This window comes from Oratosquilla oratoria, chromosome 22 (genome assembly GCF_046742065.1).
Source record: "Oratosquilla oratoria isolate Oo_2021 chromosome 22, ASM4674206v1, whole genome shotgun sequence".
Classification (NCBI taxonomy): Eukaryota; Metazoa; Arthropoda; class Malacostraca; order Stomatopoda; family Squillidae; genus Oratosquilla; species Oratosquilla oratoria.
Window position 1 is genome coordinate 9621981 of NC_134798.1, and position 23185 is coordinate 9645165.

At 36.3% G+C, this 23185-nt stretch overlaps 1 protein-coding gene across 18 annotated transcripts in view; it reads left to right on the forward strand.

Annotated features, from left to right (window-relative positions):
• Ssdp (Sequence-specific single-stranded DNA-binding protein) overlaps positions 1–23185 on the forward strand; it is a 575744-nt gene that overhangs the window by 446077 nt on the left and 106482 nt on the right. For 14 of the 18 annotated variants that reach the window (XM_076205593.1, XM_076205599.1, XM_076205606.1 and 11 more), the window contains 2 exons: positions 7004–7052; positions 19819–19845. In XM_076205593.1, coding sequence (XP_076061708.1) covers positions 7004–7052; positions 19819–19845 — 76 coding nt within the window. The remainder of the gene's footprint in view (positions 1–7003; positions 7053–19818; positions 19846–23185) is intronic. The other 4 variants (XM_076205591.1, XM_076205601.1, XM_076205594.1 and 1 more) reach the window with 1 other exon arrangement.

Here is a 23185-nt window from a genome sequence, read left to right on the forward strand (position 1 = left end):
TTTTGATGTTGCCAACTTGTAAAAGATGAGGGAGGATGGGCACTAGTGAGCTGTTCAATTTAAGGGGGTTAACTATCATTTCGGTGATTCGCTCGATCGGATTATGCATTTCTGGTCCTCCCAACCTTATTTTTTTATGTAAGACAATGGAAATTTAACACAATGTGCAGGGAAATGGGATGCATCTGTGACAGAAATTTCATTGAAATCCATTAAGAAATGTTTACACAACAGACGATTTACTTGCAATTTTGAGTTATTTTTTAAATAACGTTTATTTTTCCAAAAGTATGAGGAGAATAATGATTTCCTTTGGTGTACAGTATGTAGACATCCAGATGTACCTAAATTAGTATACTCGTAATTATAAGTGAAAAAGAAAGTCAGCCTTACAGCAAATTATAAAAAAAAAAAAAAAAAAATCAACTTTAAAAAATTGTCAAATATATATATCAAGTAGGTTAAGAATGAATTTACTAGTTTTGTTAGATATAAGTATCACAATCATTTTCCAACAAGAATGATCAAAATTGCTTATTTACACACAAGTTATAGTTACTTTTGTGCAAAAAAACTAGTTTTGAGAAAATAGCATTTTTATGTTTATATATTCACTACTCCATAAAAGTGCCTCCAAAGAGTATCAAATGCACATATCTACTTACATAATCCTTTGACCATTTCTGGGAAGTAAGCAGCAGATGTTCATTACATTTCTTTTGTACCCATGCCAGCTGAGAATCGTGACAATCCTAACCTTCCATATCCTTCACATAATGAATGGTACACATGCATTACAATCCCTTTGCTAAGGTGAGTATTCTTGCACTTCTCAGGTTCAGAATGGAGCAAAATACTTCGGCAACTATCACATCTGACATATTTTTTTATGGAGTAGTGAATTTATAAACAAGAAATGTATAAAACAGGATAGCACGTGGAGAAATTACACACGCATACGCTGAACCCTTTTTCCATCGCACTGAATGTGGTGACTGCTGCCTAACCTATCGTACAACAATATCAGAGTATAAAATTCTCAAAAACAACAAAATACAAGGAAAACAAACCATAGCAAAGAAAGGGGCGTGGCTGACGGGCGGATCTTTAAATCTCTGGCCCTTTAAACCCGCCATTACCTGAAAAGGGTGGCGTTATACGTCTGGAAACCAGTCCCGTGGTGTTCAGGGACACCACACCAGTCCACACACGAAGTTTGACAAAATCGAATATTTTTCACCAAAATGAGTTAACCCCCTTAAGAGGGTGTTCATCCTCAAATATATATTTCTCATGAGAGTTGTCATTCCTCCCAGTTATTTATTTGCTTCCCCTTACTCTGTAATTCACCACATTCACTCCTCCATTCCATGCTACATGTTACCCCAAATATTTAAAGTTCTTCACTTCCTCCAGCCACTCACTCTTTAAATTCACCTCCATCATATTGCCACTCTCACCCCTTGTACATTTCATTACAATTTGTCCACACTTTCAGTTTCCCACTTTCTCATACCATCACAAATTCTGACACTAACTGCTTTAGTCTATTCTCTGACTTGGCTACAAACATATTGTTGTCTGGCAAACAAGAACTGGCTCATCTCCCACTTCCCTCCATTTTCATCATCTTCAAACCTACATTTAGCACCCTTGCATGTACCTCCCTCATCATCCCCATCATTCCACACAGAACAAACATGGTGACACCACACAATCCTCATGCAACCTCACCTTCACCTCAAAACACTTACTCTCCATTGCTTATCCTCACACATGCTTTATTATTCACATATAAACTATTGTCCACCAATAGACTTCCCCTATCTTGTGCAGTACATCTACAACATTTCCCATAATGTCTTTGCCAGCCCTGTCACAGATAACTTAAATGATAATCACTGCACTACATCTACAGACAAAACACTAAAGCTGGAATTATATATATACCACAGGCTTTTTCCCCCTTATAAGGGAGGTAGCCAAAAAACAAAGGCATAAAAACCACTCCCATCCATTCCATCCCTATCATACTCCACTCCCCTCCACCCTCTTCCCTCCCTCTTATCTTGGCACCTCCTGGATAACGGGTCATCCCTACATCTTGCCCACTGCCCTGGGAATTACGGCTGACACAAAACAGAATGTCTGAATCCCCTCACAAGTCCTCATTGACATTACTTACCCCTAGCTGCCATTAATCAAAGAAGCACCCAGTGGTCAAATCAAATGATCAACCTCTCTCATAGGACAAAATACATAAAACACTTAATCTCATAATTGACACAGAAGACCTGAGATTGAAGGCACACTCACTTCAATGAAACAAGGGCAAGGAAATCAGTTTTGCCCTCCCACTTTCACATGATTTTAGGGATATGTCATCTCCATAATTGGGAAATCTGCTGTAAATGGTGGTGGTGGGGGGGGTTGAATATGGATACCTACCCAAAATGTACCAAGTGGTCTAGCATTAAGTCAGTCTCAAATATAACCCTCCTTTTTCCTTACTCCAATTCAAACAGTAATTAGTTGGTTTTGAATAATGTAATTTTTGTTGTAATCATTCAAGTGTAGACTTGCATCTGTCTGTCTTTGTTTACTTGTGTTATTATTATTACCGTATTTGACGGCATATAAGACGAACCCCTATTTCAGCAGATCAGATTAAAAAAAACAGTTTTTAGTCTATTTAAGCATATGTTGTTGAAAGAAACCAGTCTAGCTATACATTATACAAGCAGAAACATAGCTGTAGAAAAAGAATTTGGCAGTAGCCAGTACAGGCAAGCAATAAGCATACACAAGACAGCTCAATAGCAGGAAATAATAATAATAATGATAATAATAATAATAATAAAAGCAATTGGGCAGTACAGACAAGCAATAAGCATACACAAGACATCTCAATAGCGAGAATTAAGCAAGTTTTAGTATAGGCATGAAAGCAATCACAATAATAACAAAACATTGGACACGAAAATAAAGCCAGTAGTACATAGAGCAAAAAGTAACTACACGAACTGGCAACGATCAGCGTTGCCAGAATCCGTACTTTGTAATCAATTGATATACAATAAGGCTTCAAAATGTTGTACAATCATTAGAAATCGACAATTCATTGAAAATTTCGTACATATGGACTAAAAAGTCATACAAATTTGCTAATTAAATCAAAATGTCGTGGGTCGTACAGCACTGTCACTGTGTCATACATCTGGCACGCTGGCAACGATCATATCGTAGTTTTATTCCTCGCCAACAGATGGCATTACCGGCAAGTCAGAGCGCCGATCAGCTGATGTTTATAAACACAAGTCACAACATTTCAGATTAGATTGCTTTCATTTTTACGAATTCATTTTAAAGCACGGTAATAATACAATAATACCAGCAATAAAATAGATATGCATGGTGTTTAGGGTAGGTATAACTACTGAACGTAAGCTGGGTTAGTGAGTGTCAGAGGTCTAGGCCCACGGGAGGTCACAAACTTTACCTACGATGGATAAGACGCAGGTCGATTTTTTTAGCCAAAATTATGGAACAAGTGGGTGTTTGTTTAGTTGTGCACAACTACGCGATATAGCATTAGAAAATTGAATATTAATAATTTTGTAAATTATAAGACATGGACGTAATATGCGATTTTCGTGGTGGAAGTTAAAATAAAACATACCTTGCTACAAGCAAATATACTAACGAACGAAGTCGCTAGCATAGGATCGGGACACCATCTTGTCGTTTGTCAAGTGTTTGTTGTCTGTTGAGGCCTGGTGCACGCCCTCGGTACTTCCGCCAGTACCTCGCGACGTATATATTCTTGAAGGAATGCTATGTAGCTGAAATCCATGCATTCCTTCAAGCTATGAGAAACCTATATACCCCGTTATCAGAAAGAGTGATTGAAAAGGCCGCCAACATCCGTCACCACGATCCGGATGACCTTAAATTACAGGTACCGATTTACTAGCTAGGTCAATATGAAAATGGAATGAATGCAGGCCGCCATGTTTATCTAATGTTTTTATTGACCATTTACTAAATACACGTTAGGATAGAATAGAACAGACGAATTTATCATCCTTTCATATCTTCGACGTCGGTACCTTTTTTGTAATCTAGATTAGTGTTCTAAGAGTGAGTCAGTCTCATTATCTCACCTTTCTCCCTCTCCCTCATTTTTTCTTTGTTTTTCTTTTATTTTTGTATTGTATTTTATTTTTATTAATTTTGTTGTTATATATATATATATATATATATAATATATATATGTATAATATATATATATAATATATATATATATAATATATAATATATAATATGTATATAATATATATATATATATATATATATATATAAATATATATATATATGTAAAATTTTACTTTCGACCATTGTAGGAATATAGCAATACAAAATTTAATAGTAATTTTGTAAATTAAAATATGTGAACGTAATATGCAATTTTGTGTGCGGAAATGAAAATAAAAAAAGTTGCTAAAACAGATTTCTTAAGTAACGACGGCGTGTACGACGAATGGTACGCCATGTTTGTTATGGTAGATGCCGACGTCGGAGAAATGAAAGGACGATAGATTTGTCTAAACTAACCTAACCTAACCGGTAAAATTTTACTTTCGACCATTGGAGGAATATAGCCATACAAAAGCTGAGAGAGTGGTTGGAAAGCCCGCCAACGTCTCTCACGACGACGACGAGGACCAGCCGGATGATATCTAATTTGCAGGTAATGATTTATTAAACACAGGTTAGGTTAGGTTAGTTTAGTTTAGACAAATTTATCGTCCTTTCATTTCTCCGACGTCGGCATCTACCATAACAAACATGGCGTACATTCGTCGTACACGACTTCGTTACTCAAGAAATCTGTTTTAGCAATTTTTTTTATTTTCATTTCCGCACAAAAAATTGCATATTTCGTTCATTCATTTTAATTTACAAAATTACTATTTAATTTTGTATTGCTATATTCCTACAATGGTCGAAAGTAAAATTTTACCATGGTAAATCTTTAGTTTCGACCATGGGAGGAATATAGCAATAGAAAATTAAATATTATTTTTGTAAATTAAAATGTATCAACGTAATATGCAATTTTGTGTGCGGAAATGAAAAACAAAAAAGGTGCTAAAACAGATTTCTTTAGTAACGAAGGTCGAAGTCGTGCACGACGAATGGTACGACATGTTTGTTATGGTAGATGCCGACGTCGAAGAAATGAAAGGATGATAAATTCGTCTAAGGTAAACTAAACTAACCTAACCTAACCTAACCTGTGTTTAATAAATCATTACCTGCAAATTAGATGTCATCCGGCTCGTCCTCGTTGTCGTCGTCGTGAGAGACGTTGGCGGGCTTTTCAACCACTCTCAGCTTGTGGAGTATACAAATTAATATTTAACTTTCTATTGCTATATTCCTCCCATGGTCGAAACTAAAGATTTACAGGTTAGTTTAGTTTAGTTTACCTTAGATGAATTTATCATCCTTTCATTTCTTCGACGTCGGCATCTACCATAACAAACATGGCGTCCCAATCCTATGGTACCGACTTCGTTCATTAGCATATTTAGTTTGTAGCAAGGTATTTTTATTTTCATTTCCGCACAAAAGTGCATATTACGTTGATACATTTTAATTTACAAAATTAATATTTAATTTTATATTGCTATATTAGTTCCATGGTCGAAACTAAAGATTTACCGTAATTATTATTATTATTTCATTTTATTTATTTAATTTCATTTAATATATATATGTGTGTGTGTATGTGTGTGTGTGTATTTACCTAATTGTACGAGTAGTATACAGGAATGGAGCAATGCTCATCAGGTCATGTCTCATATTCTCTAATTTTCTAACATACCTAGGGCTAGACTCAAATTCATGTACAGTTCCAGCTTAATATATCTCTTTGATTTCCAATTATCATACTGCATTTAGATTTGAACTTGTGTATTGTTTGAGCTTGGGTGTGTGTGTGTGCATGCGTGTATTTCTGTATGGTATTTTACTTATTATTTTTCTTCATCTTTACATTTTGGAATTTCCTGGTGTACTGATGTAAGAAGCATGCCCAAAGCCACATCCATACTTGTTGCATTTCCACGTATCGTATCCTCTTTGCGTACCACCTAGTGATACGATACGGTGTAACAGGGTATTGTACCCACTTGTTGCGTATCCGCCTGCTGTATACAGATACGCAACAAGTGGGTACAATACCCTGTTGCACCATATCATATATCCTCCTGCTGTATACAGATACGCAACAAGTGGGTACAATACCCTGTTGCGCCGTATTGTATCACTAGGTGGTACACAAAAATGATACGATACATGGAAATGCAACAAGTGTGGACGCGGCTCTAGCAGTAACCAAACCACAGTATATTTGTACCTACTTGAATTCTTAACATTATTAATTCATGAATGACTTTAGATATTTTCTGGAGCTATTACTACATAATTTTATTCAAGTCAAAGAAACTTCTCATTGATAAAACAGTGTACAGTATAATGGGATTTGTTCTTACATATTTTCTTGTTCATTGCCACGTACTTACATTCTACTGTGGAAAAAAACCAGTCGTTCATGAGTTAAACTACCCATCTACTATAATTTATAGACTTGCATTTATACTCCTGGTATTTTTCTTTTGTTCATTTGCCATATACTATAATGATATATTGCCATATTTTCTTTTTGTTGTCTATGTTGTTTATCATTCCCTTTTGTTCTGCTTTTTAAAACAATGTGTGACTTTCCCCATTCCCCATACAATGGAACTATCCATCATATTTCACAGTTTTCACATGTTTTGTCATATTTGTTTTTCCTGTTTTATTTAATTAAGTCACAATTTTCTAGACCGTTCAGTCAAGAAATATGTTGATTTTTCCTTCTGTCCACCTAAGTGCCCCTTGCTATAGTGTCCCTTTTGATGTACCAAATTTCATGTACTTTGTACCCACACAGCCGCCGGGTCAGCCGATGATGCCCAACAGTATGGACCCCACGCGACAAGGTGAGTGCTCTTCTGTACCTTATGAACCATCTGATTAATTCCAGTATACCATACCTTGGTCCCATACCAATTCCTCAAGTTGGTTGTTTCCTTGATGTTTTGTTAAATATATGGTCGTACTAGAATTCAAAAGTAAAAACTAAACAGAAACCTTATCTAAACTGATTTTATGTATCTAACTTTGTATTAATTAGAACATGTACACTTAGGTCAGAGTTTTGCATGGTAGAATTTATTTTGAAAATTAATATGGCACATGAATCATGTATATATTGTACATATATATGTGTGATATCACATGAAATTATTATTATTATTTTTTATGCAGTGTTTCCAAGTCATGTACTATAAACATATAATGTGTGTGTGTGTGTTGTCTTTTTATGCATTGCTATATGAGATATATGAATGTGGTTCTGTGCATTTTTATATTCAAATGAATGTACATGTATATATTGTGTGATGTGTATACAGTATACACATATAAAAATACACATACATACAGCACATGCAGCTAGTTTACATATGCAAAACTCTCTACTGTCATAACAATATCATGTTTTGCACTGCTTGATTAGCTGGTGATATTCTTTTTAATTGAACTCACTGATTTTCCCCTCATACAGGCTATGGGGAATTTTTTATTGGCCCTTTACATACCCTAAGCAAGTCACTGCTTTCCAAACTATGTTCTCATGGTTTCTCTCATCTTAAATTTTTTAAGTTATCTCATCACTTACAGCAGTAGTCACAGGCAGAGCAGCTTCTATGCTGATGTTCCACAGTGATCTCTCCTTACTTACACTATCCTTTCTTATTAGTGACTTGCTAAATACATCAAACATTTTTTGTACAGATTTTGTATAGATGTTTTCATTAATGAAAAAGAATTTGTAGTTTTTACATCTCAGTTTCATTAAATCTACATGCCTTCATAACATTTTAATGTGTGTGTGTATTTTAATGTATGTGTATAGATCTATATACATATACATCCCTCAATTTAATGGACCCTTGATGGATTTTGGGGGCAACAAAACCCAGTGACTCAGATTAAATTTGTTCCCTCCACAGTGTGATCACAGTATATCAATCAATTATCTTCACAACCCTTGACAAGTCTGATATAAAATTTCAGTAAACTTGCTGAATTTATTATTTTGGGCTTATGTTCCCATTTTGTGAAATTGAGGGATGGGTATATATATCTGGAGTGCATGCTGATCTACATTTGGAGGATGCATGAGTCATTGGTTTCAGAATTGAGAGCAAAGAATAGACCATGGAAATTTTTGGGTAGATAGAATGAATGAAAACAAAAGAGAACCTAGCCAAGGGTTAGTCAGAAATGTATATGATTGACAGAGTTGGAAAAGAAGATACAGACTAAGGAGCCTGTTTCATCAGAGGGATGCCACAGATGTTAACAGGCATTATTGCTTAGAAAGGTGCAGTCTTTGCATGGTCTAAGTGAGAAGTGAAAGGGATGCATGTGAAGGTAGTGAAAGCTCTGAGATTTTTCCTCTCCCATACATAGCCACCATGTTTTCCAGGTAACAGCTGATTGGATGAAATATATACATATATATATTTCCCAGCTGTAGCTGATACAAACACAAAGGAGGATGCCAACCCTACTAATACTGACGGGTTCCTCCAACCCTCAAACCCAGTTTTCTCACCTTTTTGTAAAGGAAGTGAATTACTGGGAGCAGTGGGAAAGCAAAGTTTGGAGAAGGGAGGAAGGAGGGATAGTTAAAGTTGGAAATAGATCAGCATAATTTTAAAGATGCACTGTGACTTAAGTGTCATGAAAGTCTCCGTCATATCAGCTTCATTGAACTAATGTAGTCATCACCATACATGTGTGTTTCCCTAATTGTAGTATACAGGAAAGGGGCAATGCTCATTGGGTGCTATCTCTGTGTGTGTGTATGTGGGGATATAGTGCTGAGGAGATGAAGTCAGTGGTGGTAAAGAAGAGTTAGGAAGGTGGGATAGTAGAAGTTAAAAATCAGCATTAACTTTTGAGTGGATATTGGTACATAATTATAAGAGAATACTATATGGCTGGTTGATATGGATTCATAAGGATCCCTTACATATTGACTGCACATATACAGTATTCAATATGGAGTACATTTTATTTGTAGTATCCCTCTATCAAAGGTGGGAGGTCATCAAACCAGCCTTGCTGAAGGAATTCTTTCACTCGTTTGTATATGTATATAGTTCATGGCAAATTTCCCTATTAGAGGGTTTTCCTACTACTCTTCTTGTGTATAAGTTTCATAACCACCCTATTTTTAATATTTTGCATTGAAATATACCAGGAACACTGCAGGTGCCAGAACTGTTGTATCCCTTTAGCCACTTCTCTTGAATCCAAAATCTCCTCTCTCACTGTGGTTCTCACTTGAAAATTCTTTTACTCATTCCATTGTACTCCCGTTAAGGCTTACATTTTCGTAACTGTATATCAATCTTTTGTGCAGCACTTTGTCAAATAGCCTTCCAAATCCACCTAACCTTTTCATGCAGTACATCAGCCATTCTCAAAAACTTCACAGGTGGACTGCACAAGACTTTCCTTTACTAAATCCAAATTGATTGTCGACAGAGATTCTTTTCTCTTCCAAGTAAATCATCCATGTTTCTTTCACATTTGATTTTTTTTACACACTGTGGTTATCACACTGGTCAAGGACACTGGTCAATAATTTAATGGTACCTCCTTTGAGTATTGGTACCACATTTGCAGATTTCCAGTCCAGTGACACTTTTGCCACTTGCAGAAAACATGCAGTCAGTTGAGGTACTTTATCCACTAACTGCTTTCTACTCTCAATATCCAGTTTGAGATCTCGTGTGGACCTGAGGCTTCTTTTACTTCCAGTTTCTTAAGTAATTTGAACACTTCACTAATTCCCACTTTAATAATATATAGGTCTTTGTTTTCTTCATGGTTTCCCCCCTTAAATTTCTCTTCTGCATTGAATACTGACGATAAGCTTTCATTAATTGTTTCAGCTTGGATTTCTGTTTCATGATAAACCATCTCTTCAAATTTTAACTTTGATGTTCCTATTTGCTTCAGTTCAGCATTCACAAATCTGAAGAACAGCTCACATTTGTCAACTACTTCCTTCTCAAATTAGTTTCCCTCCCCCCATGTCAGGACCACAGAAAAATCCCACTCAAGAGAAGCAAGAATCACTCTGGCATTGTTGCTTAAAAGACATCATCCAACTCAAAAATGTTACCAACCTGTAATAGCCTTGGCCATGGTCAGACCTCCCTAGATAGAATTGTCATATAGAGGACATGTAGCACCTCATCCTACACAACCCCACACTAAATATCCATAATCATCAGCATAATATTTCTTCCCTGAGTGACCTATGTGCACCTTCAGTGAGATGGTTATGTAGGTGCTGTGGGTTTCTGATTATAGAGACCTGGAGCAATGGATTGATTTTTTTGTAACTCCCAGTTATCCCTAATATATATTTTTCCACCCATACATTATAAATCGTCATTAGGATTCTGTATTTCTTCCTTTGTCTCACTAAACTCCTTCCAGTCTGCTTCATTAGAGTACTTTCTTTTCTGCATAAAACAATTTATGCATAGCTGTCTTTCATGTCTGTATGAATCTTTTCTTATTTCTATCGTCCCTACTTCAAGAATAAATTAATGGACTACATGTATCTATATGAATGGTAAGAATGGAAATTACACAATTGGGAATGCGATTTTATTCCAGACTGGTTTTGCCTTATGAGGCTTCTTCAGAGGTAATGATTTATAGAATGTGAATGCATTGGTATTTTTAGGAACTTGCTTTGGTTGATGGGGGTGCTGGGTGGGAATCTGCATATTGATTGGTTCGTTGGTTAAGTCGTGTCTGGTGCGCGTCAGGTAGGGGGAGCTACCTGTTTCTGTGTGATGAATTGTCCCTAGGCATATTTTGTGGCATGTTTTGCAATTTTAGTATCACTTGTTCTGTTGTTGATGCAGTCATTGATGTTTATGTAAATCTGCTTATGTATTCATGTAGAATGCTTGCTTGGCATTCTACATGAAAACCTAATCAGACCACAAAAGAAAACATTAGAAGTGATATACATAAACACCAATGATTGCATCAACAACAGAACAAATTATATTAAAATTGCAAAACATACCGCATGCCTTGGGACAATTGATCACACAAACAGGCAGCTGCCCCTACCTGACACACACCAGACCCAACCTAACCAATGAACCAATCAACACACAGATTCTCACCCTGCATCCCCATGAACCACAGCAACTTCCTATAAATACCAATGCATTCACATTCTGTATATTATTGCCTCATAGGACAAAACCAGTCAGGAATAAAGTCTCATTCTCAATCATGTAATTTCCAATCTTACCACTCATACACCTGTCATGATGCCACAATATATACATATACACCACACTTTCAAAACTGATATATGAACAAAGATTGTCAAAACTGGAATTACCAACCCTGGAACAAAGAGAAAAGGGAGATCTATTGGCCATATGCAGAATCATGAAAGGCATGGAAGTCCTTGACAGAGAAGACTTATTAAAGTGGGATAAAAGAACATGAAAGGACACTCAAAAAGGATATTTATAGAAGAGATCTGAAAAAATAGTTTTCCACACACAGTGGTAGATGTCTGGAACACATTAGACAAAACAGTAGTGTGTGCAAACACCATACAAAATTTTAAGAACAAACTAGGTGCTGAGAGATACAAAGATGGGTCACTACAAGCATAGCTCCCCTTCCCATATAACACAATTAGGTAAATGCACACACACACACGTTTAAGAACAAACCTGATGTTGTGAGATATAAAAAACGGGTCACTACGGGGATAGCTCTCCTTCCTGTATGATACAACTAGGTATATATATATATATATATATATATATATATATATGTGTGTGTGTGTGTGTTTGTTTGTGTGTGTGTGTGTAGGTATGTATATATGTATTCATTTGTGACCTCTGCATTCTTTTGACCATCCTGTAATTAGAAAATGGAGTGGATTACTTTAGAGTTATGCCACCAATCATGTCACAAATTATTTATTTATTTTGCAGATAAATACATGCTACATTATGAATGAACATATCCTTATTCTATTACTATAATGATAGCAGTAAAAAATGGCAGGAGCAATGTATATGGAGTGGGAGAAGTTAGTGTACCAGATAACCACTTGGTGGTGTGTGGGTTGCTGGTGCACACTTTTAAAATGCAGATGGCCCAGAACACATAAAGTGATTGGAAAAATGTAATTTCAAATAAATTTCTAATGTATTACTTGGTGTGCTAAAGTGAAAATACATTACTAGGCATGAATAGATAAATACCTGTATATTACATAGATTTTATGCAGACCTTATTTTAGGGAATTTAGTGACCACAAACCAAAATTTGCACCTTTATCACCTCTGTGACTCGACCTCATTGGTAAGATATTGTCCCCAAAGATAACAATGCTGGTTATTGCCTATGGAGCCAAAGGGGCTGGTAATAGCCCTGAAGTCCTTCCCAAGATCTCTCTTGGAATGAATATATATCTGGTTACTTTGATGTATTAGTATGGGACTTTGTCAATTTTAGTATGAGGAGGAGAAAAGCAGTCTCAAGTTGTCAGGTGTTATGTGAAAAGATAGAGGAAGTACCTTACAGTTTAAGGCAATAGAATGAGATCTTGGGCCTGGTCTAGAGACTGACAGTCAGCCTTAATTGTCATTACTTCCAGATTGAGATATAGATATTGACAGGCTGTAGGGAGTTTGTTCTATACTATTTCTGCCTTGCAAAACCACTGCTTTGAGGTACCTGTCATTGGTCCCATGTATATACAATATATATATATATATATATGTGTATGTACATCTATCATTGGCCTTTGTATGTGTGTGTGTGTGTGTGTGTGTGTGTATACAATATATGCACCGTATCATAATTTTTTCTTGAATTTCACTGATTGAATACCCACAACCTCACAGCAGCTGACAACAGTCTTGTAGGACCCCCATATATTTCTTGGAGTTTTTTGACTGTATTGTTTTAGTGTGGGACAGTTTTAATTACTGACTTAAGTAGTTGGAAAGGATCATTGCTAAAGTTAATAGAGGCGTCAGACAGTTTAGTCTAGAGACTAAACGTCCCCTGATAAAGATTTTTTGGATTGAAGTGAAGGTGTTGACTGGTATTGAAGATGGACAATAGAAAGATGATTTCCTTTGATGCCTGTCTTGCAGAACCACAACTGGGAAATACCACCATTGATCCCTGTAATATAATGGCAATTGTTGCCTGAAGTTTCACTGGGTGGAAAACCTGCAGCCCCACAGCAGCTGGCAATGGTCCTTGGACCTTCTCATAGATCCCAGAGGAGAAACTTTGGACTGTTGTCTGTGTTGTATTGGTGTGGGACTATATCTGTGTCATTTGGCTGAAAGTAATAGGGAAAGGGGTGCTGGGACCAATTGTCTGCTCTCCATGATTGAAAAAGCATTAGAATTACAGTTGAAGTTAACAAAGAGAACCTGGGCCCAGTCTGGAGACTGATTTGTCATCTTCTCAGGGCTGCAACTGCTAATGGAGGGGAAAGGGTTAATGGGTTTTGAAATTGGGGAACTCTGTTGTCCATCTTGCAGGACCACAAGAAATGATTAACTGTTATTGGTTCCTTGGTCCTAAAATGTATCTAATAGTCAGTTAGTCTGTTGCCCCTGGTCTCTCCTGCAGAAGACCAGTGTCTTTCAGGTAGCTAGCAACAATCTGAAGAGGACCATAAGTTACTCAGAAAAGATATTTGTTGTGTATGTGTGTGTATATACATGTATGTATTCACATATATAAACATATACAAGTATATAGTAAATTCATATATTCTCAATCAGTGTCTGTTGCCTTAAACTCTTGCAAGAGACCCACACCTCAAGTAACTGGTGACAGCCACCAGGTTGGCCCATAACTCATCCTAGGAAGAAATGTTATGTTGTTGTTTGGGTATAGCTTGGGTGGGGCTATGTAGGGTAAAACGTAAAATGTCTTTTGCGTGATGGTTGCCTTTTTCATATATTGTGTGTATGTTAAAAAAATTCTGTTGTAGATTCATAGTTTTTGCATTTCAGCAAATCTTGAGCTAAAGATACCCAGCATTAACTTTGTAAACATATCAGGAAATTCTGTAGATATCTTGAAAATAGACCAAGTAATAAATTTTGCTTCATTATGTGTATGCATGTGTAGTATGTATGTACATTTATATGTATATACAGTAGATGTATTTGTTTTATATACAATATATAAGCATTGTGTGTGTGTGTGTGTGTGTGTGTGTGTGTGTTTCTTATCCATCATGGTCTTATGAGTAGATCCTGTGCTGGACTCATGATCAACAGCAGTTGTCCTCCCAAGTGAGAGCTCAGAGCACATACATTGCTTAGTCTATGTTTAATGCTCTCACTTTCCTCAACTCATCCCCTTGTTTATGGGGAACAGTAACGGCTAGTAGTATCAATGAAACTTTGGAAGCAGGGAGCACAGTTTGAAGTTGAAAATTTGAATAGGACACTGAAGCATTAACCATCGGACCAGCAAGCTCTCTTTGTGTGTGTGTGGGTGTGTATGTATGTACATGTGTGTGAGTGTGGTATTTGGGTATATATGCATTAGTAATAAAATTATTTTTAACACTATTTGTTTTCAGGGATTTTTTTTCTTTTTCATTTTTTATTTTCTTTTTCACGGATATGGAGTTAATTTACAGAAAATATAAGTGAAAGGAGTCATATACAAATTGTATATTTCATCATGGCTGCAACTGGCTGAACATTTAGAGTAATATAATTTCCAATAGTTTCATTTATTTGTTTGTTTGATTATGCATTTATTTATTAGATTTTAACATGTAATATTAATTTTACTAGATTTTTAGGGTCCTTGGAAGAAGTCCTTTGTGACCCCTTACAGATGCTTCAGTAATGATCAGCAATATTTGCTGCTACAGCAGGTGCTATATCAGCATCTGCTGCTGTGGCAGCTGCTTCAGCTGCTTCTGTGGGCTTTCTACAGGGAAAGCAGCTTTGCATGTTCATTCATCAATCATCCAACATATGTTCTCAGTCCAGGGCTGACTAGGAACTGCAAAACTACTTGCCCCAGACATACAGATTTTGTTCAAAGACTAAATAATGAAAACATTAGGACACTCCCTTTTATAAATGTTAATGGGACAAAACTTCAAAATTTCAATTGATATTGCATGAGTGTACCTATAAAAAAAAATTATATATAGATGTGTATTTATATGTGAATGTTCATATACTTTTGATATACATACATATATATATATATAAATATATGTGTACATAGTTTTTATGTGTATATATAATATACATAAACAAGTGTATATATGTGTTCATGCATGTGTGTGTGTGTGTGTATGGTTATGAATAATGTATGCATAGACATGTACATGAATTTGTGTATAATTGAGTATGGAATACATATGTAACCCATGCATGTATGAATATACATAAGGGACATCAGTAGTATAGTGGTAAAAATGTAAGTCACTGTTAGAAGATGGTTAAGTTGGGATCAAGATTTTGTCAGATCCAAAGTGATTTCTGTCACTAATGTTAATGAGTATAGTGCAGGGCTGAATACTATTATTCCCCAGAAGTCATTGCATTATGTGTTGTTCCAACAAGAAAGTTAGTTCATGTCTTTGGTTCTGATCTCTCTCTCTCTCTCTCTCTCTTACTCTCTCTTCCTCCCCCTACTCACAAGGAATTGAGTATTAATCATGATGAGGGGAGATAAAGAGGAAGGAAATGTGGTATTCTCAATATATATTAACCAAAACACTTTCACCTGGTGATGGTGGAGATTAGAAAATAAATAATATTCAGTCAAGATGCCATTTATGCAGATAAAAACATTCAGTGTATAATGTTACACACAAATCAATGTATTTGCCAGTGCATAAAACCTTCAAAAGAAAGAAAAAATATCACCCAACATCCAATTTGGTTAAATTACTAAATAAGAGGCATACAAAGAGCAGGATACTTAGTCCCATCAGAGCCCCACACCTTTTACAACTCACATGGGAGGGAATCACTGGCAAAATTCTTTCCTTCCTCTACCTCATGGGACACTTTGGTGTGTGTGTGTGTGTTTGTGCGTGTGCATATTGATATTTGGCTCCCTTCTTTCATTCACTTGAAAAATATTATGTAGCAGACAAGAACATCCATTTGGAGCATATTTCCTCATCCATTTACAACCACTCTCCATTCACTCCAGTGTTTTGCAATCTTTATTTCCTTGTTCAATAATCATTTTTCTTGTTTCTAGTGTCCATATCACTCCATCCATCTCATCCTTGATCTTCTTTTTGGTTAACTCTGTCCACTTCTGCTAATCTTTTTTCACTCATTCTTTCCAAATTCCCAGCGCATGTCACCACTGTAATCTACCCCGTCTGTCTCTTCCACATTCTCCATCCAAATTTATGAAATCTATCATACTACTCAGATATATTTAGATCCATTCATTCTTTCTAATTTCAAGTCTGTGATACATACAGTGCCATGGGCATGTGAGATAATGAATGACATAATGAAATTTTGATCAGAGAAAGATATAGAAAATTTGGACAGAGGATTTGCTGAATGATATATAAGTTCAACAAGAGGTCATATTAAAAAGGTGAAAAAGCGACTTGTTTAAACAATATTAGGAAGTGTAGCATTCAAAGATATAATTACAGATCAAGTTGGATGAAAATATAAACTAAACTAGCAACAAATACCAAAGTTTGATTAGCAGAGGCTGAAATGGGATCCCATGATCACAGCTCCAACCATTTATTCTGCTAGTATTTACACATAAGCAGATGGGGAGGGAGGGTCAACATTTGAATGAAGTGGTGGGGGTAAATCAGCTTAAGCTGTTGGGCCCTGCTGTGGCTGTATTGTTTCTTGTTACATTGCTTCTAACCCAGGGATATAATAGGTGTTGGATATGTGGGGATGGGGCTGCATGTCTTGGCTGGCTACCTCCCTTATGAGGGGAAATAAGGCTTTTGGTGTGTATGTATGTATATATATAATATAATATATATATATTTATATATATACATATACCTAGTAGGGGAGCTATGCTTGTGTGGTGCCTTTGTGTCTTGCAGTGTCTAGTTTGTTCTTAAATTTGTGTATGGTTTTTGCACACACTATTGTTTTGTACAGTTTGTTCCAGATGTCCACCACTCTGTGTGGAAAACTTGTCTCTCTCTCTCTCTCTCTCCAGATCTCTTCTATAACTACAATTTTTTTTTTTTTTTTCCATGTCCTCTTGTGTTTCTCTAGTCCCAATTTAGTAAGTCCTCTCTCTTAAGGACTTCCATGCCTTTCATGATTTTGTAGATGGTCAGTAGGTTGCCTCTCTTCTTTGTTCCAAAGTCAGTAATTTCAATTTAGCCAGTCTCTCATCATATGACAGGTTTGAAAGTGCTGGGGTCATTTTAGTAGTTGCTCTCTGGATTCTTTAAATTTTCTTTATATCCTTTTTGGTACTGTGTGTGTGTGTATATATATGTATATGTTTACCTGATTGTATGACAATATACAGGAATGGAGATACACTTGTTTGGTCCCGTCTCATATTCTCCAGTGTGTTTGTATTTACCTAGTTTGTTCTTAAATTCTTGTATGGTGTTTGCAGACTCTATTTTTTCGTCCAGTTTGTTCCAGATGTCTATCACTTTATGTGGGAAGCTGTTCTCTTTCAGGTCTCTTCTGTAGCTGCCCTTTTTGAGTTTCATTGCATGTCCTCTTGTTTTTCCTCTGTCCTACTTTAATAAGTCCTCTCTATCAAGGCATTCCTTGCCTTTCATAATCCTGTAGATGGCTAGTAGGTCCCCTCGTTCTCTTCTTTGTTCCAGGGTTGGCAGTTCCAGTTCGGCCAATCTTTGTTCATATGTCAAGTTTGAAAGTGTTGGTGCCAACTTTGTCGTTGCTCTTTGTATTCTTTCTAATTTTCTTATATTCTTTTTTGTACTGGGCGACTATATCATTGCTGCATATTCTAGTTTTGGCCTTATCAGTGTTTGTAATATATATATATATATATTCTTATCATTTCCTTATTGAGGTATTTAAAAGCCACCTTTATTGATCTTAACAAATTGTATGTTTCTCCGACTATTTTATTTATATGTTTATCTGGAGACATGTCTTTGGTGATTATTACTCATAGGTCCTTTTCAGTATTTTCTTTCTTACTTCTTTTTCGTCAATTTTATACTGTCCTGATATTCTATTCTTGCTTTTACCAAATTCAATTATACTGCATTTCTTGATGTTGAATTCTACTTCCCATCTCTTGCTCCACTCTGAGACTTCGTTCAGATCACTCTGTAATGACTTAGTCTTTTTTTTTTTTTTTTTTTTTTTTTTTTTTCCCTTTTTCTTTCTTTTCTTTAATAACTTTGCATCACCTGCAAAGAAGTTCATGTAACATTCAATACTTCTGTCCATGTCATTCACATATATAGCAAACATTATCGGAGCTAGCACTGACCCCTGTGGGATTCCACTACTCATTTTTTCCCACTTTGAATATTTCTACTCTCATTTTTCTTCCGAGTAGGAAATCCTCCATCCAATGCAATAGTTTTCCATGTATGCCTCCTATTGTTTGCAGTTTATTTAGCAATTTTTTGTGGTACTTATCAAATGTTTTTTGTAAGTCCAGGAAGGCACAGTCTGCCCAGCCATCCCTTTCTTGAATGTCTTCAAACAGATCAAATTAGTGGTACATGATCTTCCCTGTCTGAATCCAAATTGCCTTGGGTTCAGTATATTGTTCTCCAGATATTTTGTCCATCTATCCTTGATGACACTCAAATTTTAATTATTGTACTCGTGAGGGACACCAGTCTATGATTTGTCGGGTCTTCTTCCTTATTTTCCCCCTTATATATTGGCACTATATTGGCATTTTCCCAGTCTCCTAGTAATTTTCCTTCTTTGAGCATTCAACTATTTTGTATATTTTTCCTGTTAGTTTATCTATACATTCCTTTAGTATCCAGTTTGCAACTTCATCCGGGCCATGTGATTTGTTAAAGTCAAGCTTTAGTATTTGATTCCTTATTTCATTCTGAGTAATATGTATATGTGTAAAAGATATTTTAGATTGTATATTGTACATTTGTATATTGTACATTATCTGAAGTGTATGTGTGAACATGGCATAAGAGGGTCTGGGAAGAGGTATGTATGTTTATAATGTTTGCGTGTGAAATGTATATATGCTTGTACATTTGTGTATGGGATATTGTACATGGACACATGCCCATGTATGTTTAAGTTTTGTGCACATGTATGCACTAAATGTATGCACAGAGACATGTATATTGTATATACTGATATATATGTTCACATATATACACATATATAAATGTATATGTATATATATATATATACATATATACACATACATATATAAACATGTGTATGTATATATTAAATTTTGTATCTATATTTTATGCATACACATATACATATGCATATATATGTTATGAAAATACATGTTCTTCATTATTGGCGTGTTGGTGGTTAATTTTCAAACTTTTTCACAATGTCAAATAAACTATCCAAATATCACTGATGCCATATTAATGAATGTTTCTTCCTCTCTTCCACTCAGGAGATGGAGACTTTGTTGGTTGGCAAGGTAGGAACTGGCCCTCGCAAGTTCCGTGTCTACCAATCAGAGCTCAGGATTGATCCATCTCCTAATGTTCCCAAAATGCCCTATGCCCCATGGCTTAGGCACATCACCACCAGCACCACCAACCCCTTGTGTCCCAAGCATTCTTTATAGGGGGGTTGTTGCTGTTGTTGCCTCTTTTTCCCATTTGATTGCTGCCTTTGTTAAGTACCCTTAAAGCTATGAAAAGATTCATTTGCCCAATTCCGAGCTCTATCTTAGATAATCTTTCTAATGTGTTGTCACAATTTGTTCTGGTGTGGTTTTCTGGTTTAGTCATTGTTCTAGTTCAGCTCCTTAGCACCCTGGCTTTCATCATTCGTGCTTGTCTTTGTTGACTGGCCATCCCATTGCATTAAAAATACTTAACATCTCTTCATTTGTATTGATATGATTTACAGTTTTAGTTAAATGAATATGCTATAGTATTATTTAGTTACTTTGAATTAAATATTTACATATTTTTTGTATCCATTTCACTTTATCATTCATGTAGACATAAGGAATCAAATGGAAAAGAAAATAATTTTTTGATCATTACATGTAAAACAAAACACAAATTCACTGGTAATGATACATATACATTTTCTTCCATATAATTCCCAGTAGTGGTTAAATGCAGCTGTAAATATGTCTCCAAGTATTATTGCATGTGTGTGTGTGTGCGTGCATGCATGTGTGTACATGCATACATACATCAGATTCCATTTCTTCCTAATAAGGGTTTTAGCCAAGTCAGAGCATATGCCCATATACAAAATGCATCTTAACATCCCCTCCATGTCAACATGTAAAGGAAAGGTTATCCCTGGCTCCAGCCACACTGCTCAAGTTGAGGGCAGTGCAATGAAGCACAGCATTTCCACAGCAAGGCCTGGCATCCAGGTCTGGTTTACCCCACATCTTCATCATATGGAGCCTCTTGCTTCATCCTCTCAAAATAGTTTATGAAGCACATGAGAACATCCCTTTTAGGGTAAATTTATGAAGTAAATGAGAACATCCTTCAGGTCATGAAGGGATGTTCTTTCCATATACTTTATAAATAATTTGGGTGAGAAGTGAGGCTGCTGTATGATAAAGTGCTGCAGGAGTGCTTTGCTTCACAATATTGCCTTTGATCCAAGATATGTGGCAGAGGACAGGAATGAACCTTTAGCATAATTTGCTGATCTGTATGTGTGTCTGTCTGTGTGTGTGTGTGTGTCTATCTAAGATGTGTGGCAGAGGACAGGAATGAACCTTTAACACAAGCTGCTGATCTGTATGTGTGTCTGTCTGTGTATTTACATAGTTGTATTTCACGGGAAGAGAGCTATGCTCATAGTGACCAGTCTTTGTATCTTTTAGCATCAAGTGTGTGTGTGTGTGTGTGTTTGTGTACAGTATAAGAATAGTTACCTCAAGTTTAACTAACAGGAAAATCATAGCCCAACAGTTGATGGCAACAGAACTTGGACCCTTCCAGAAGTGTCTCAGAAACATTGGAGTGTTGTCTGTGTTTTATAAATATGGAACTGTTGTTTATATCAGCTTATAGTAGTAGTAGGAAAGGAGCAATCAACAGTTGTCACTTCTCCTTATGTGAAAATGTGGAGTATTACAGTTGAAATTGATAAGAGATCTTAGTACTGAGTGTCCAATTTCTTCTGGCTGCATCTCCAGATGGAGGCTAGGATATTGGCAGCTTTTGAAGATGGGTGGCAGGGAGACAATTCTCATTTATTTTTCCAGAACCACCAAAATGCAGGTACCTGTTCCCATACATACATACAGACATACATTCATGCAAGGAAATCATAAAAAGCATGTGATTAATATGTTTTCATCTAAGACATCTTCAAAGGTAAATACATACTGTACATATATATATATATATATGTGTATATATATATATATATATATATATATATATATATATATATGCATACTTCATTGAAAGTTATTCTGAGTTCTATATTACAGATTTTCTTCAGAAAATTTAATTTTAATTTCAGTAGTGCTTTTATTTCTTCTGACAGGTTGTGGATAAGGTTTCCATAATTATGATTCATTTGGATACAGCTAAATTGCAATTTTAGGTTTCTTAACCCTTCAGTAGCCTTGGTAGTGATGTTTCTTCTTTGGTGTCATAGTTATGGAAAGCTTATCCACAACCTATCCGAAGAAACAAAAACGCTACTGAGACAAAAAAATGTTCTGAAGAAAATCTGTAATACAGAACTTGGAATCACTTATAATGAAATGCATTAGAGAAAATCTGCCTATATATATATATATATATATATATATATATAATGTATGTATACACACACATATATACACATGCTATCCCCTCACTCTACATGGTCTCCAGATATATATACATATACCATAAACTTTTTCCCCCTTACAAGGGAGGTAGCCAAAACACAATGGCATAAAATCCACTCCCACTCATTTCATCCCCACATATTCCACCCCCATTCACCCCCCTCCCTCCCTCATTAGGCTCCTACTGGATGATGGGTCATCCCTGCATCTTGCCCACTGCCCTGGGTCAGAGGCAATGTAGCAAGACACAGCACATCCACACCAAGGCTGCTTCATTTAATTGATGACCCCCCTCTCCATCACTTCATGCAGAAAAAGAGAAGATGGGGAGAAATCCCTTCAGGCTGCATAAAAAATATCATTCAAACATACTCCATCACCCCATCCCCTACCCACTCCCTTCCATGCATCTCATCATCATCCATATACAACCATTCTCCACTCACCCCTATCCTCTGTCTTCTCTCATCCTTCCTCAACAGACATACCCCTTTTTCCCAGTGCCCCTTTTACCCCATCCATCCATCTAATCCTTGGTCGCCCCCTCATGTTCACTCCTATCTTTGCCTTCCACACCTCATTTACTAATATTTCTTTACTCATTCTTTCATGTGTCCAAACCATCCCAATACTCTTTTCATCAGTCCTATCTCCCAACTCCCTTTCCACTCCTGCTCTCCTCCTCACCTTCTCATTTCTCACTCTATCCAACTTAGTAACCCCTACCATACGTCTCATGCATTTCATCACAAACACATTCAAACTCCTTCTCTCTTCCTCTCTTATGTTCCATGTTTCAGCCCCCATGCAGTGCTTTTGGCACAGTCACTTGTATAACAAAAGGTCCATTTCCCCTTGCAAGGGACTGGCCATGTCAGAGCATACAACCACCATACACCATCTCATATCCTTCTGAAAATTTAGTCAGTCCCTTTCATCTCAGCTTGCTACACTATAGTAGAGGCAATGCAGCAAGACACAGCACCTCCAC